Source organism: Cryptomeria japonica, chromosome 8 (genome assembly GCF_030272615.1).
Source record: "Cryptomeria japonica chromosome 8, Sugi_1.0, whole genome shotgun sequence".
NCBI lineage: Eukaryota > Viridiplantae > Streptophyta > Pinopsida > Cupressales > Cupressaceae > Cryptomeria > Cryptomeria japonica.
The window spans coordinates 125024456-125041801 of record NC_081412.1 but is presented as its reverse complement, the minus strand read 5'-3'; the positions used below and the strand labels follow the sequence as shown (position 1 = coordinate 125041801).

The window sequence follows — 17346 nt, the reverse complement described above, 5'->3', positions numbered from 1 at the left end:
CAATTTTGCTCTCATGGCTAACATACACAGTGTTTTTGAGCCTCAGACATATTCAGAGGCTAAAGGTATACCTGAGTGGGAACAGGCTATGGAAGCTGAGTTCCAGAGTCTTCAGAAGAATCACACTTGGGCCCTTTCTGAGCTTCCTTCAGGGAAGAAGCCCATTAGCTGCAAATGGGTGTACAAAGTAAAATACAAAGCTGATGTAACCCTAGACAAGTATAAGGCTCGTCTTGTTGCTCGTGGGTTCTCACAGAAAGAAGGCATTGACTACGAGGAGACTTTTGCTCCTACAGCCAAAATGAGTACCATACCGCTCGTCCTTGCCTTGGCAACTCAGTTCAGTTGGAAAGTCCATCAGATGGACATCAAGAGTGCTTTTCTGAATGGTGACTTACAGGAAGAAGTCTACATGACGCAACCCCCGGGATTCAAGGTTGCTGGTCAAGAACAGAAGGTCTGTAGACTAGTCAAAGCACTCTATGGTCTGAAACAAGCTCCTCGGGTTTGGTACATGAAAATTGATAAGTACCTGACAGATCATGGTTTTCAACGGAGTCCATCTGATGCAAACCTGTATATCAGGCATACTAGTAATGATGTTCTGTTTGTGGTTGTCTATGTGGATGACTTAATCATTACTGGCAGTTCAGCACATTTGATCACTAGGATCAAACACGATTTGTGCCGCACCTTTGATATGACAGATTTGGGACTTCTACATTACTGCTTAGGAGTTGAAGTCTGGCAGACTGAGAACAAGATCTTTCTCTCTCAATCCAAGTATGCCAAAAGTCTTGTGGACAGGTTCAGAATGCAGGATTGCAAACCTGCCTCTACTCCTATGGAACCCGGGCTCAAACTTTCAGCTCAGTCATCTTCACTAGTTGTGGATGAATCTTTGTTCAGGCAACTAGTGGGCAGCCTCATCTATCTTACTACCACTAGACCTAACATCAGTTTTGCAGTGAGCTACATTTCACGCTTCATGACAGCTCCCAAGGCTGATCATTGGATAGCAGCAAAGTGTGTGCTGCGTTATGTGAGTGGCACTCCTGATTATGGACTTATGTACACTCTGAGTTCTGATCCTACACTCAGTGGTTACACAGATTCTGACTGGGCAGGTTCGGTTGATGACCGTAAATCTACAGCAAGGTATGTGTTTAGTTTGGGATTTGGTGCTATCAAATGGACTAGTAAGAAGCAGCAGGCAGTGGCTCTCTCCTCGACAGAAGCAGAGTATCGGGCAGCAGTTAAGGCATCTTGTGAGGCGGTTTGGCTTCGACGAATGCTTGCGGATATGCATGTCTCCCAAGCAGGTCCAACTCCCTTGTTCTGTGATAATCAGGGAGTGCTCAAACTCGCCAAGAATCCAGTCTTCCATGAAAGAACCAAGCATGTGGAAACCCATTGTCACTATATTCGACAGCTAGTTGAAGACGGATCTATCCAGTTGTTGTATGTTCCTACCTCGGAGCAGCCAGCAGACATCTTCACCAAGCCCCTTGGTCCTGATAAATTTGTAAAATTTAGGGGGTCTATAGGTGTAGTTAATAGATTGAGCATTAAGGGAGGGTATTAGAATAATTTAATAATGTTAATTTTAGTATTAATGCTCAATAGTGTATATTCTATTTTAGTGAGATCTTCTACGATCTTCTCAGTAGTTTCTTATTAGAAACTTGCTATTCTTGTAAATACTCTTGTATTATTTATGAGCGTCTTGCTCATTCTGTAAATCAATCAATTCTTTGAAATCCATTGCGTGTCTCGCACTGTTTTACAAAGTTTGTAGAGGCTCCCTTGTCTTACTCCAATGGTGTGGGCTTTCTTGATGGTGGAGTTCTTTGGCCAAGCAAGTACCTTTCCTTCCATAAAGGTTAATCTGTAACCCTTATCTTCAAGTGCAGAAACTGAGACAAGGTTTCTCTTTATATCAGGTACAAATAGAACTCCAGTCAGTTGTAGGGATATGCCTGACTTTAGGTTGATATTGCAGGTTCCTATTCCCATAACTGGATAATTTGAGTCATCACCAATTGTCACTTCTTCATTTGAACTTTCCACAAGTGTATCTAGGTGCTCACGAAATCCAGTGATGTGTCGAGATGCTCCGCTGTCAATCACCCATGTGTTGAAACTGGAGGTGACTTGACTAGAGAGGGCTGAGTAGAAGACTAGCTGCTCGGAATTACTCCCTTTCTTAATTTCTGCCATTGAAGCTTGTTGTTTGATCCTGTCTGGACACTTCATTGCATAGTACCTATATTGGTCACATCTGAAACATTGTACTTCAGAAATGTCTCTTCTTCTTTGAAGATCTCTTCCCATTTGAGTTGTTGTCCCTCTTTCTCTTAAAGTTCTTCTTCTTTCCTTTCTTGTGGGAATTAGAGTTTAGAACTTGAATGTCTTCATTACCATTGTTTTGTTTTATTCCTCTTGTGACAAGCTGAGATTCCTCTTGAATGCAATCGGTTTTCAATCTATCAAACTTAGGAAATTTAGAACGAGCATTGATTCCTTGAATGAACGATTCCCATGAGGTAGGAAGTCCATGTAGGGCCATCATAGCAAGTTCTTTGTTGTCTACTAGATGTCCAATAGTGGATAGTTGATCCCTAAGCTCAATGATCCTCAAGAAATAAGATGTAACTGTTTCTCCTTTATTCATCTTTATATGGTGTAGTTGATTCTTTAGGGTGAGAACCTTGCTAGTTTTGTTGATTTCATAAATGTCAGCTAGTGCTTTGAACATCTGAAAGGCCGTCTCATATTTAGAAATGACTGGTACAATGTGGTCTCGTACTGAATCCACAATTATCTTAAGGGCCTTCTCATTGTCGTTGCTCCACTAAATTTTCTCTGTATCATCAGAGGGTTCAGGAATTTCACTTTTGACATGGGAGTCAATTTTATTTTCTTTCAAAACAAGCATGATCCTGAATTTCGAAGATACAAAATTTGATGCTCCATCTAATCTATCTTCAAACCTAACTCCGGTTGCCATTAGGATTATGGGAATGTGATCTTATCAAGAGCCTGGTGAAAGTTTATGAGATCGTTACAGAATTTTAATATGATCTTCCTTAACTTCACTCTGATACCATGTTAAGTTCTTTCAAAATTTTGCGATCAAAATAGAAGAGATGGAGATATGATCTGAAAGTTGTATTTTATCTGCTATAGCATGTTTTAAAGATGCACCACACTTATCAATTTCGGTGTATGCATCCTCCTCAATGTAAGCATGCTATATAAGTGGATGAGGGGTTACGTAGTGAAGAGATATGTCTTTCCATGTGGGAAGACACATCTCTTCCCTACGTACCTCTCACCACAGTATATAAACTAGTCACCGTTTACTTACCCAATCCGAAGGAGTGCGGCTTGTTTGAGAATCGCTTTACCACCCGATACCATGAACGGTGTAACCGTTGGTCAAACGCGATAAGTTAACTTTGGTTTTATTTATCATTAGTTAATGTTAACATATTAGTATATGTAATCAAATAAATATATATATATATATATATATATATCGGAAGCATGAAATCGTACGACCAACGTTACAAAATTTAACACAGGATTCATAACGAACCTCATTCAGAGTTTACTTGCTCGTTGTGTGAAGAAGCCATCAACCAAGTCAGCGTATCTAGATGCATTAAACCTACTCATCCTACGAGGACAACTATACGTGTAAGGCACGAAATTCAATGTACCTAACCTCATTTCTCCTTGGTCCAAATTCAAAGGACGTGTCCAAAAAATTGTAATTTTCTCATTGGTCGATGAGGTGTTAGTTGTAACAAACACTAATTAGGGTTTGTATTGAATTATCTTGGCCATTAATTTGTAATCAATCCTAGCCCTTCATTTGTAATTCAACCTCTATATAAGGCTTTGCCGTCTCATTTGTAAAGGTTAATAGTTAAGAGAGCAGCAGTTAGCAAATAGAGTTAGAAATAGAGAAGGAAGAAGCTAGAGATTGTTACCAAGACTTTGTTGAAATCAATACATAACTCTCATTAAAACTATGGTGGATGTTTGTGTTGTGTTTCTACATTTTGCATGGTTTCTTGTTACTTCTCAAATGTAGTTGAAGTTCATTGATTATAATGGAGAGATGTGATGATATTCGATGGAATTTTGGTTCATGCAATTTGGAATTTGGTGATTGCAAATTGCAGTGTATGGTTAGTCTGAACCTGATTTAGCACTAGTTTGATTGTGGATGTTCGTTTGGATTGCACCAATCTTGGGTATTTATGAATGTTTACAATATAAAAATCCTTTGTTGCCTTTGGAGATTGAATTAATATTGTGTAGTTGTTTCCTCATGGCGAAACGAGGCTTGATCATGGAATCCATCCATCAAAGCATCATCTATTATCATCATTGTCTTTAGGTTTAGATTAGATTTTTCCAACCTTATCTCTTTTGTATTTTATTTTCAAGCCGGTTTAGGTTAGTTTCCACATTCCAACAATACATAAGTCTAATGTGATTACCAGCAATATCACATCAAATCAATGAGCCTATCCAACATTAAAGTCAATTGTTTACATTGTAAACCTTGGGGTTGCCTTGTTTGATCACGAACTTTAGCATATAAGGTTTCCTTGTTCAAGAGAGGATAGAATACTTAATTTTATTCTGTGATTGAGGTGTCATAAAAAACACATCAACAGAATTGGCATTAGAGGGAGGGCCTGAACAACGAACTGCGGATTGTGGAATTAAAGTGAAGTTATCTCTACCCTCCTCTACGCTCAAAAAAAATTACCACAAGAAGGAAAGGTGAGAACGCTGGATTAGTAACCAAAATTAATGAATGCCACTGAAGCACACTAGAAGGAAATAATAGCCTCCCCATGAAACATCTCAAACCTCAGCAAATCGAAAGAAAGAATATAGTAAATAAAATACAATAATCTTTTTTTTTAAAAAGATAACTAAAAACAATATATGTAGGGATGATAAATATTTATTCTCAATAGCAAATCACTCTTGTCATCTAAACTGAGAAATGTAAAATTTAAACACCCAGAATAGCCAAAGAACGTCATCTATTCAATGGCAAGCGCTAAAGTGTGGCCTTTACCAGTGGTATCCAATGCAATCAAAAAAAAATCCACCATGACAGGCGCAGGACACCAATGCAGAAACATACAAGGTTGAGAAACCCCTAAGTCCAAACTTAACTGAGATACATCCAATTATTTTGTGCAAGAGGAAACCCAGCTGTCATAGACTCGTAACACATACACTCATCAAATAAACCAAAGAAGAGAACATTATTTGAGAGGAGCCATTGCAAGAACTTTCCACTATGACAAGGCAGGTCACCCATGCAAAAACATACTACGTTGAGAAACCCCCAAGTCCAAATGCAACTGAGATACATCCGTTGATTTTGTCCAAGAGGAAGCCCAACTGTAATAAACTCATAACACACACAATCATCAAAGAAACCAAAGGAGGGCATGATTAGAGAGAAGACAATTAAAAACCAATTCACACAAAATTAAGATACACCTATGAAAGGATATTGCAGCTGTTAAATGACCTATCATGCTCTTAATGTAGCTTTAATCCTGATTTAGGAGCAATTGCATAGCAGGCTTTTATACATTAGCACCTCCTTTTCTATCATGGGTTTTCACTGGTTTGTAAAATTAGGCATGGGCTTCCTCCAAAACAATATTAACTTATGTATTCACCAGGCTTCCTCTTGGAGAATCTCAACAAATGCATCAAGAAAGAGCTAATTGTACAATATAGAAGATGCAATGAAAATATACAGAAACATTGCCAGCTAAAACAAATATTGTATGCATCAACTTTTTAAAAAAACATGAAAAACAATAGAAGACCTTTTATGGTTATCACATGGATGGATACGATCCAAATTTAGCCAACAGACTTCCAACAAGTTTAAAAGATTGCCATTAAACTCTAGGGATGCAATTTGATGAAAAGAGTTGAGCTTTAGCAAAAACCACCAGCTGCACCAGACACATAAACTTCAGTTTCTGGAAATGTCATCTCACCAGTAATGGCAGGAAAATCGTATGTAATCATTCTTCAGGAATCCATTTAAATATATGAAATTTATGAATACAGTATATCGGGCACATTCCATCCATTTTCAAATTATATGGAGTTCTAAACATATAATGTCGCCATGACTAGCTTTTTCTCTCTGATAATCCCTTTCAACAAAATTAACTATGGGCGGTCCTTTTCCACATTATGTAAATTTGCAGAACATATACTATTATCATAGTTCAAAAGAATCAGTCTTTATTGGCAATGCTATCATTCAACAAAAATTGAACAGATAACATTTTTAGTATCGAAATAAATTTTTCAAGCTTCCAATTTTGATTATTGAAAGTTTTGAAACTGAAGTGAAATTACAAAGAAATGTAGGTGCCACATATCATTCTCTCATCCTATTACCATAGGAAGCTATTGTTTCTTCATTGTTTATAAATTATCAGCTACCATTAGTTTATATGCAGTTTTGTCATCAAGTGTGATTCTTGTTACCTAAGCATATAAGTTTCCAATCAGTTTGATAAAGAATTGCAATGTACACTGATTACTTCCTAGAACTAGGATGCTCACCAAGAGAAAAGTCCACAAGCTCTGCTGCAACAGCTACAGCAGATCCACTGGAAGATCCGCCAGGTATCCTTGAGGGTGCAGCTGGATTTGTTGGAGTTCCATAGTGTTTATTTTCCCCATTGATACTGCAAAGATTAGATAAAATTAAGATATAAAGATCAATGAAATTGCAAACCCGAACCAGAAATATTTATAGATATTTGGAGATCATCACCAACCAGTATGCCATCTCATCCATAACATTTCTTCCCACACATGTGGCTCCCCCTTGTACAAGAAGTGAAACAGCTGGCGCTGTTCGAACAGCCAGTTCATGTGTTCTCCGCCAGTCAGGATTTCCAAAGCCAGTTACAAATCCTTCTACATCAAATCTATCATCACATTAAATGTTACCTCACTTATATTAGTAATGAGTTCTGGCTGTACCCAGAAAGCTTTTTAAACAAACACTCTTAACACAATGATTGTCTTACAAAAAAAATATTTCAAAAGCTCATTCTTTTATATTTCTCCCATTACCTAACAATCTGCTATCTTCCACTACACCTTCTGAAAACTAAACCAATTCACTCAAGCCTTTGGTCCTGGTTTATTTGGCTCCTAAAAAAAGTTAAAAAACAAATAGAAAGAATAACATACTGATTACATAAAAATTAAATATGAAGTAGTGAGCAATACAACTGCACTTTGTGTGATTGAAATTCAAGTATATAAATTGCCCTCTTTGGCATGCTGTGGTGGTTAAGTTGTGGTGGTGTTGTTCTTGCCATCAAGGTTCAAACCCTGCTGGGGTGCTATTGTTAAATGTTTAAATGGCAATGAGGTCCCCCATTTGTGACCTTACAGGTTCATAGCTCCGGGTCAAAAGCGTTTACTCCTCTTACAAAAAAAACTCAAATATATGCATTTATAGAAAAAACACTGTTATCTTTAAAAACAATCCCCAATAAGCCTCAAGTCTAAACAACAAAATTGAAAATACTGGTAATAAACATGTAAAGTAGATCCAGTCAAAAACAGGAGTACATGCTTTCTCACATAGCCAATACATCGAGAAAGAAGCTTTTTATGTTACAGTTCAAAAAACATATGTTCTAGTATGGTTCTTGTTTAAGTACTGGAGTGCTAAAAACATTTCATTGTAAACCAGAAGCTTTCATGCAATATTTTCTAAGGCATTGCCCTTAAGTTTCAAATGATAGACAGCACTGCTTTGTCCAAGAACATCAATAAAACCTTGATTATGTACCAAAGTTCAAAAACCATCAGAAGCAGCATGGTCATGTGTTCAATAGACAGAAGTTTTAAACTAACTTGCTTGTTTAAGTATAGATCTAGGTTCACCAGTCAACGTGTTTTTCCCCAGGTTCAATATGGTTAGGTATATATAAACCTATAATTTGCAACAAAATCATTCAAAATTTACAAGACAGTTGAAAGGGATAAAGATACAATGTCAAATGTGAAATCAATACAAAATACATTCAATAATCACCATCTTGCTCTTCATCCAGAGCATCAAAGTCCTCACTTAATTCATTTGAACCACAAGCAACTACAATGCCAATCCCACCACCTACATCCTGTGTAGGAGCCTCCTCATCCTCTAAAGAGACTGAGGCAACCATAACCGATGCATCCAAGTAAACACACTCTTAGGTTTACATCCCAATTTATCACAGCCTCTTCTTTTTCTTTTTTTGCAGCGAACCAGTTGTGCTTGACGAAGTAGAGAAATTAGTATGTATTTCGATTCCACTCAACTGAAGAAGAACTCACAACTTGTTGAAATTAGAGACAAATTCAGTGATTCAGTACTACATTTGTGATTATAAAATATAATAAATAACTGCAAAAGAATAGTAATCGTGTTAAACAATTAAAAATGCTTACATGTGATAGAACTTGGATATCAAGAGATTGCAAGTAAATAGAACCTTGGGCATGGAGGTACCACCATGTATAGGTGTCCTTAACATACTTTTCTTGAAGAGCTTTAAGACTATGATTCTCTAACATTATGAAGCTTACAAACTCACATACAACGACACTTTTAGATTGTGAAAGTTCTTCAGAATGCAGCTTTGTATCTATTAGAAACTTCCATGTCTCGATACAATTCCACTCTCCTTGGTAGAGTATGTTGTGTTGCATAGTTGGAAGACAATGCAAACGCAACAAGATGGAGGCTTTGGCCATCTTATTCCAACAATCAACGATGATTCTTTGCGCTCTTTAAAAAAAAAATTATCTAGAATCATTCTCCTTGGTGCAATCATGTGTCCTGTTTTTTCAATAATATAGTCTTTGCCATCATATATTTTCCCTACATGGTTAATCTGTAGCAGCAATCTTAACCATACTCATAATGGGCTCAATTAAATTCATGACATTATCCACATCAGCCCACCAATCATCATCCAAATTCAATAAATTAACCTTTTGGGTCCTCCCTAAATTTTCTTGCCTCCCCACACTCCAAATGTTACTAATGACCATTACACTGAATGCCTCTCACATCTTCACAACTACTCTCAAGAAATTTATGTGCAATACAAAGCACACCTCACCAACCTAATATAGTGATTTAAAAAACAATTAAAAGTTTTAAAAGATAATTGATGTCAGATAGTTAAAAAATTTATTGCAAACTTAAGGTAAATTTAAAAATATTAAAATTTCATGAAATTACCTTGAACAACTCCAACTTGGAGAAAAAAACATAGATGGCTTGTGGCATATGATGGTTTATCATGAGCATCTAAATCTTCTCGCACTCAATGTAATTTTATCTCATCAACTTTATCTCTATGCCAATCTTTCACATCACCAAGCTGAGAGAATGGAAAATACCTAGTGTCCAAAATAGTGCATGTATGTTGCCTCGACCAATAAACCTATTGCCTTACAATTTTTAGTAGTGTTCATTATGGCTTGGACAATATTTTCAGCGCCCACCATCTACATTGCCTCTATGAGAATTTTGACAATTAATTTCCCTCTTTCTCTTGACCCTTGCAATTCAAACACATTGTCCCTTTACGGCACCCTGCAATGACATTAATTAAAGGTATGTTTTTGCAATCTCGTCATGCAACATAAACGATCGACACTCTCATTTCAATTCATGAATAATTGATTGCAAAGACATCTCTACCAAATTTTCTTCTTTTGCAAATAGGGTGGTGCACACTTTTTCATACCCATCTTGTATGACCTGCAAGTGTTTAATTGATTGTCATAGCCATTTCCCACCAATATTTTGAGCTCAATAGGTTGAAAGGAATCCCATTGGCATAAATGTAACATGCAATAAGCTTATTTCTTATGTTCCTCACCTCACTCTAAAATGCCCTATCTAGAGGACCTCTTTTGTTGGAAGGCGAGGAGATTTTGACTTCTTGGGAAGGCGGTGTAAAATGTTCTAGGCTAAATGCATACAGAAATCAACCAAAAAAAGCTAACATAGAAATTTATTTATTTCTTTACCTTGACAACACAATTGTACAAATAGAAAGAACTAATCTAATATGACTAATTAGAATGTCTAGCAAATAGATCTAGTTTCTAATATGTCCTTGGAGACCTGTAGATTACAAACAGATTGCCCTATTTGTTATGGACATCCTGCAAAATCCTCTAATTGTCTAACATTTGAGTATTTTTACCCAAGGCTATAAACAGATACAAGCCTGAAGGGATTCATCCTCAACCTCCAAACTAGTGTAACAGCGTTCTTTATCCTTATGTCATTGGAGTTCGTTCTTTCAACTGCAAAAAGATGCTCTCCATTGCCTTTGAGCACTCCCTTATATCCCCAATCAATGATATATTGTAAAACTTAATAGAAAACAATATTTTGATATTCTATTAATTAAAAAGATACAATTACAAAGAAGTTTGTCTCCTTATATAAAGAATGGAAGATGAAACCATGCAAAAGGAGAAACATGCATGACTCACCCAATGCTAAAAGTAGTGTTGACGTGTATTTTGTACACTGCCTAACACAGAATAAAATACCCAAGGGTACCTTATCCTCTCTTGAATAAAGCCTCTGATTGCTGAAGATGTCGCGAAGAAGGATCAATCAGGATGACTCCAAGGTTCTGTAATGTAGGGTCTCTACGTGTGGATAAGCACCAGTGGTCGTTGTGAATGCTGTTTCATCAAGGGGCCTTACGTTTCCGTTCAGGAACAGATTTCCCTAAAACTAACAAGTTCTCAAAAAAGATCAAAAGGTAGGGTTTGCAAGAGATGAATCCTAATCTAATCCTAAGAATGACTCAATGTAGGCTAGACTTGGTAAGATCCGACCAATTTCAGTATTGCCAAGGAATTACAACTCTACTGAGATTGATGCGATCTTCTAAGGTGATTATTGATTTTCAAATCATCAAGAATCATAGACACTACCATGAAGGTACATATCAATAGTTCAATGATGATTGAAGGTTTAAGTAATCCAAATATCTCCAGTTGACCACACAAGGCGTCCTTACAATCAGTAAGAAGCTAGTGGTTTGGAATGTGAATCTCACCAAAGATCAAGCTCAACACTTAGTCCTTCAAATTTAAACACTACTTCAACTGAGAATGATTCAAGAAAGTAAACAACCATGAAGATAACCACGAGAATTGCAAAAAAACACCATAACTTCAATATTTTATTGATCTCAAAGTCAACATAGACAACAATTGCTTGAAATTCTTTCTTCAATGCTCAATCTTGCTACAAAATAACTTTCTTCTCTCCAAAAGCTCTAATTCTAATTCTAATATCTCATTTCTAATAATAAAATGAAAATGAATGAGGGTATATATAGCATCCTCAATTACAATGAACGGCCCAGATCAAAAGAAGATCAACGGCTGAGATTTTGACACCTAAACCCTAATTAGGGTTTATTACAAAAAGTTCCCCTTTTATTGAACAATATTAAATGCATAGCCAAATATTTAATTGGCACCAAAATCTAGGAAACATAGACCAATGATAATTAAGGTGCCACATCATCTATAACAACCTCTCTTCTAGAACCTTGTTCCCTTTCCAATGCTCCTTCTTAGCATATGCAACGAATCTAGACACAATTCCTTCGATCTCAGCAATAGGAATTTCTGGAAGATTCCTCATTCGTTCCTCCAAGTGGATGACCTGATCGAAAGCCTTGAGAAGAGCTACGTCCCATCCAGGCTCGAGTTCTTTGATTTTCTCAATCAGGAGCATAGTGGCGAACATTTGATCTCTTTGCTCATCTGTGATAACATTCTCATCTTTGCAAAAGATGACCCTGACCTTCTCCTCCAACTCTTGAAGATTCACATCTGTCTCATCTTCAATCCTTCTGCCAAGAATAGAACATAACACCTCATACACCTTGTCCTGAATTGGATGGATGACCTCCTCAACTTGATTGCATTTGGTACTAATGTCTTCGAAAAGAACTTCCTTCATTTGAAGTAGAGTTGACCACTGGAGCAAATTATGAGCTCCTCCATCCATTATCTTTTCTTGTGCTAAGATCTTCCTTGGTGTTTGCCTGATTACTTGCAGAATAGGAATGATAACATCTCTAATGTGGGCAAACGCGGCTACTGTTATCATTAGGTTGTGAATGATCTCAAGGACCTGGATAGCTCGATGGGTGGTCTGCATCATTCTTGTTGCGAACTCAATGGCAACGGTATGGGATTTGTCAATCCAAGAGCTCATACGCTGAACCAAGCTCTTAACTCTTTCTGCCTCACCAACTGATTCAAGGGGAAGTGCTTGCACAGAAGATACTGCTGGATCCTGACGTCCCAAAGGCTGATTGAGATGGCTAAAGTAGCCTCTCCAAGCACCGACCTCTCGCTCAAGCTTTCTATTCTTTTCCATTTCTTCTTTAAGCTTGTCTTTAAGTGCTTCGAATGAATCAGTGGCCTCATCCAGTGTCTGCTCGGCTGTGAGTGGACCAAGCTCAAATGTTTCTACATCATACTCTTCTGCAAGGATTTCACCTTCATACTTGTCCACTGCCGGTGTAGCTATCTGCAACTTCCTGGACCCTGTCTCATCTCGGATCATCTTGGACATTTTGGTGGCCTTCTTTCTCTCTGTCACTTCCTGAGAATTTCCAACAAGGCTTTCTAAATCAATTACATTATCTTCATCTTCGATCACAATCACCCTTGTTAACCTCTCCTTTAACCAATCTGGAATGGCAGACTTTGTCTCTCTGACTTGTATCTCTTTAGGCAATGGTTCTTCTTCTCGGAGAGGAGATGTCACTTCATCATCATTCTTGTCTTCATGTAGCTCATTGACTTGGGGAGATTGACTTGATGAACGTTGAGGTGCTTGCCTTTCTTCATGTTTATCATTCTGAACCATTGATTCCATAGATTCCTCAACTTCAAGTACCCTCTTCTCTTGTCCTTGACTTGTCCTTTTTTCATGTCGGGAAGATGTGCTAGATGAGTGACCTCGATGGGCCTCTTGCTTCTTCTTGGAGGGTTCCCTTTTCTCAGGTCTTTCTTTCCTCTTCGCACTCCTAGGATGAGGATTGCCTTCACTTACGCATCTAGGGTGAGGATTGTCTTCATTTGTGCTCCTAGGATGAGGATTGCCTTCGCTTGTGCTTGCTCCTCCTTCCCCTAGCCTTTCCTCCAAAGTAAAAGTCATCGATGTGTTCTGTTCTCTCAACTTTTGATGTTGTATATCCACCCATCTGCGAGTACAAGACAAAACTGGAGCCATCAAAGTCCTCAAGTCTGTAATCTCAGGCTCGTTCCAATCTATCTTTACTGTTTTGTCCTCTCGGTCATAAGATGATTGGAGATGTCTGCCACTGTCCTGGGCTTGATCGGCCACTCTGTAAACTTTGCATTTCCTGATGAGATCTAAAGGCAATCTGGAATGCATCTTTCTTTTCACCTCTAAATCACTTGAGAGATTCATCAAAAAGTCCTCTATCTAAAATTTGTGCTTGTTCTTTCTACCAACTGTTTCTTCTATATATCCATAAGGATCAAAGTTCTCTCTCAAGGCAAAGAATGAAAATGAATATAAGGCCAACTCTTTCTCTGCATCATCCATGGCTAGAGCATTAGGACATACCTCAACTGAATTCCCTAGTATGATAGGCACAAGAATTCCATTTCCATGCCTGTGTCTGAATGCCTTTGCATAAGCCGCCAACTGCCTAGTCACCTCAAGTAACACTATTCTGTCTGTCGGATATCTTGGCAACATATATGGAGGAGAAGGACACCCATGAACTCTAATATATGTAAACTTCTGGAATTGGATAAACCAAGCACCATACCTCTTCACAAGCTCTTGTGCATCTTGAGATATGCGATTATGAATCCCACCCTACAATATCCTGGTGATGTTCATCGTGAAGGTATCATTAACTAACTTGTAGTTACTTCCAGGTGGGTGATGCAAATGAACATAAGATTCACAAACTCTGACTTCCCCGGGCCCTCTTCCGATCACTCCTCTGTGAGGTAGTCCTGCATATTCAAAACTCCTGATCAAGGCATATATGATGTATGAGCTCATGTGGAATGACTTGGTAGCCTTCAATCTTCTCAACTGCACGTCCAAGCAATGGCTAATAATTCTAGCCCAATGAATTGTTCCTTTCCCTTGAACTATCACTTGGATGAAGTAGAACATCCACTTCTCAAAATAGAAGGCTTGAGGAGCCCCTGTAACTCGATTGAGTAAGGTTATCAAATCTCTGTATTCCTCCTGGAAGTCGATCCTATGTGGTGTGTTGGGAATCTTGCTCAGGCGAGGACGACTTTTGAGTAACCAATTCTTATTGATGATGCTTAAGCAGGTGTCTGGATCATCTTCGTACATGGATCTAGCTCCTTCCAAGCTTTTGTAAATCATATCTTTATGTTCTGGCAAATGGAGAGCTTCACTGATAGCCTCCTCTGAAAGGTAAGCCAAAGTGTTTCCTTCCTTGGACACGATTGATCTTGATTGCGGGTCATAATGGCGGGCACACTCGATCATCAGCTCAGGACACTGGACTGCTGGAGGGAAGCCGGCCGCCTTGATAATGCCACTTTCAATTATTCTCCTTGCGACAGGTGATGGCTTTCCAATGTAAGGGACCTCTCGAAACTTCTTCACACTGAAGTTTCCCAAGTTGGTATCTCCAATGTTGCTCCATTTTGACACGATCTTGGTCTCCAATTCTTCATTCCTTTGATCTTCCTTCATGAGAGCTGGACGACTAGTGGATGCTCCTGTCTTCGGGGTCGCCATCTTGATACCTACACAACATTTCATAATGAGCAATATACTTTGCAACGTAGAAATATAGACTGGATTTAAGTTTTAAATTTAGGAAACTTCATGATAAATCTTTGAATTATCATTTCCTAAATATGACTACGTAATTGGAAATTCAAAATTCAAAATTTCGACATTAAACTAGGAAGATCTCGCCATACCTCCACTTGAGGACTAACTCTAAGAAAAATGATGCAAAAAAATAGGCAAGTTTGCTAGGCAAAATGTGGGTCGAAGTCTTTTAGCAAAATGCGCTTCCTCTTTAGTCCTCACGTGCCTCAATTCCACCACCTTTTGGTCTTCAACGCCTTGAGGAAAATTCGCTCCACCACTAGCCTCTAACAAAGTTCGCACTCCTTCTTGGACCAGATTTCGCACCTCTATTGCTTCTTCAAATCGCACTTGAATAGATGATTAAATGATGGATTAAAATCCTTCAAAACACCACAACTATATAGGCGCTCATCATTGCAATTGCCCATAGGCCGACTTGGAAAATAGGCCAGAAATAAATAAAAATTAAATAAAAGAAGAGGCCGACTTTGCAAAAAACATTAAAATAATGTCCCCAAGCGCTCTATTTTAAATTTAATTTAATAATAATTAATTTAAAATGCCTTTATAATTAAAAATTTTGATTTTTTAAAGGCTTAAATTAATTATTAAATGCCCATGCGCTCTTATTAAATGCCAACTTAATTAAAATATTTCAAGTTTTTTAGTGAATTTGGCATTTAATGCAATTTGAAGGATATTGGCGCCTAAGCATGGGAAGAATAAGGGATATCAACAACATCGCTCTGGTCCCTTGGAGAGGGACAGGAGCGCCCATGCATTTTTGGCCTTGTATTTCTTGCTTTTCACGTTCAAAATCCCCTCCTTGACGCTCAAAATGGCATTCTTGCTTGGAACCTTGAATTTAATTCATTCCTTCTTTGGAAGGAGTTTGCATTAAAACATTTTCGCCCTGGTCCCTTGGTGAGGGACAGGAGCGATCTTACCTTTTGTCCTTGGTCCTTGTCTTCCAAATCGCCAACACATGTTGGGGGTAAACAAATAATCTTCATTCGTCCGTTCAATGCATGTTTCACTCGCCTTCTCAAGGCAAAATTGGCCCTCTTAAGATTTTCGCCCTGGTCCTCCAGTGAAGGACAGGAGCGATTTTTGCATTTGTGCTTAAGATAGTTGATTTTTGGGGTTGATTCCTTGTTCATCGTCCTTAGAAAGGCATTTTTGACTTTGCACAACCTTGCTTTGGCGTGGTCTTGGAAAACAATGGTTGATTCTATAGAAATCGCCCTGGTCCTCCAGTGAAGGACAGGAGCGATTTTTAGCTTATTGCACACATTCATGATCATATCAACCTCGAATTACATTCAAGGCGTAAAACATCATTCCTTATTCCATCTTGAGTGTTGGAAACAAAAGTGGTATTCTAAAATTAGGCATACTTGAAGATTTCGCTCTGGTCCCTTGGTGAGGGACAGGAGCGCCCTAGCCATTTTCATCAAGTCTTATGGTCTTTGCAACTTCGTCCTTCCTTGTAGCACTTTAAATATCATCGCCATCTTGTGCCTTGACCTGGATTCATCCCAATTTGGGAAGGAAGACATGATAATGTGCTTTTCGCCCTGGTCCCTGGATGAGGGACAGGAGCACCTTGGCCATTATGAGTTCACTTATGTTTTGCCAACTTTCAAAATTATCTTCAATGGAGTGACTACGCCTTCCTTCCTTCATCTCAAACTTGAAACTCACTTTACCTTTGCCAAGAATTTGTCTCTTGAGAAAATCGCTCTGGTCCCTTGGAGAGGGACAGGAGCTTCCTTTGAAAAATCGCTCTGGTCCCTTGGAGAGGGACAGGAGCGCCTATTGCAACTTGGGTCGATTTTCTCCTTTGTAGGCCACTCAAGTTATATTCAACGAATAAAACATACCTCTCTTGAGCTCCTCAAATCGCGAAATCACTTAAATCTTGTGAGGATAATGCAAATTTGGAGTTCAACCTCCGGTCCTTCAGTGAGGGACAGGAGCGCCTTTTGTCCTCAAGGCCAAATCTTTACAATTTTCATCTCAAATTTCCTTTGTTGGGGGGGATATCATCGTTTTGCAAGCCATGAACGAGAGCCCAAGTCCAAAAGGGTCCAAGAAGATGCATACAAAGGAAATCGCTTCGGTCCCTTGGTGAGGGACAGGGGCGCCTTTATCTTCCTAGGCCAAAAGTTCAACCTTTTATTGCTAACAACTAAGTCTAGATATTCAATTACGCTCACTTCATCCTTCCTTGCGTCCTTGATGCTTCAATTCGATCAACCAAGGCCAAAAATGATCTAAGTAAACCATTTCGCCTTGGTCATTTAGTGAAGGACAGGAGCGAATTCACCTTAAACCTTAAAAACTTGTCATTTTTG

General features: G+C 38.4%; 1 protein-coding gene across 2 annotated transcripts in view; it reads right to left on the bottom strand.

Moving 5' to 3' along the window:
• Positions 1–17346, bottom strand: part of LOC131041564 (translocon at the outer membrane of chloroplasts 64) — a 127566-nt gene that overhangs the window by 92276 nt on the left and 17944 nt on the right. For both annotated transcript variants that reach the window (XM_057974689.2, XM_057974688.2), the window contains exons 2-3: positions 6855–7007; positions 6637–6761 (exon numbers count right to left, since the gene is read on the bottom strand). In XM_057974689.2, coding sequence (XP_057830672.2) covers positions 6637–6761; positions 6855–7007 — 278 coding nt within the window. The remainder of the gene's footprint in view (positions 1–6636; positions 6762–6854; positions 7008–17346) is intronic.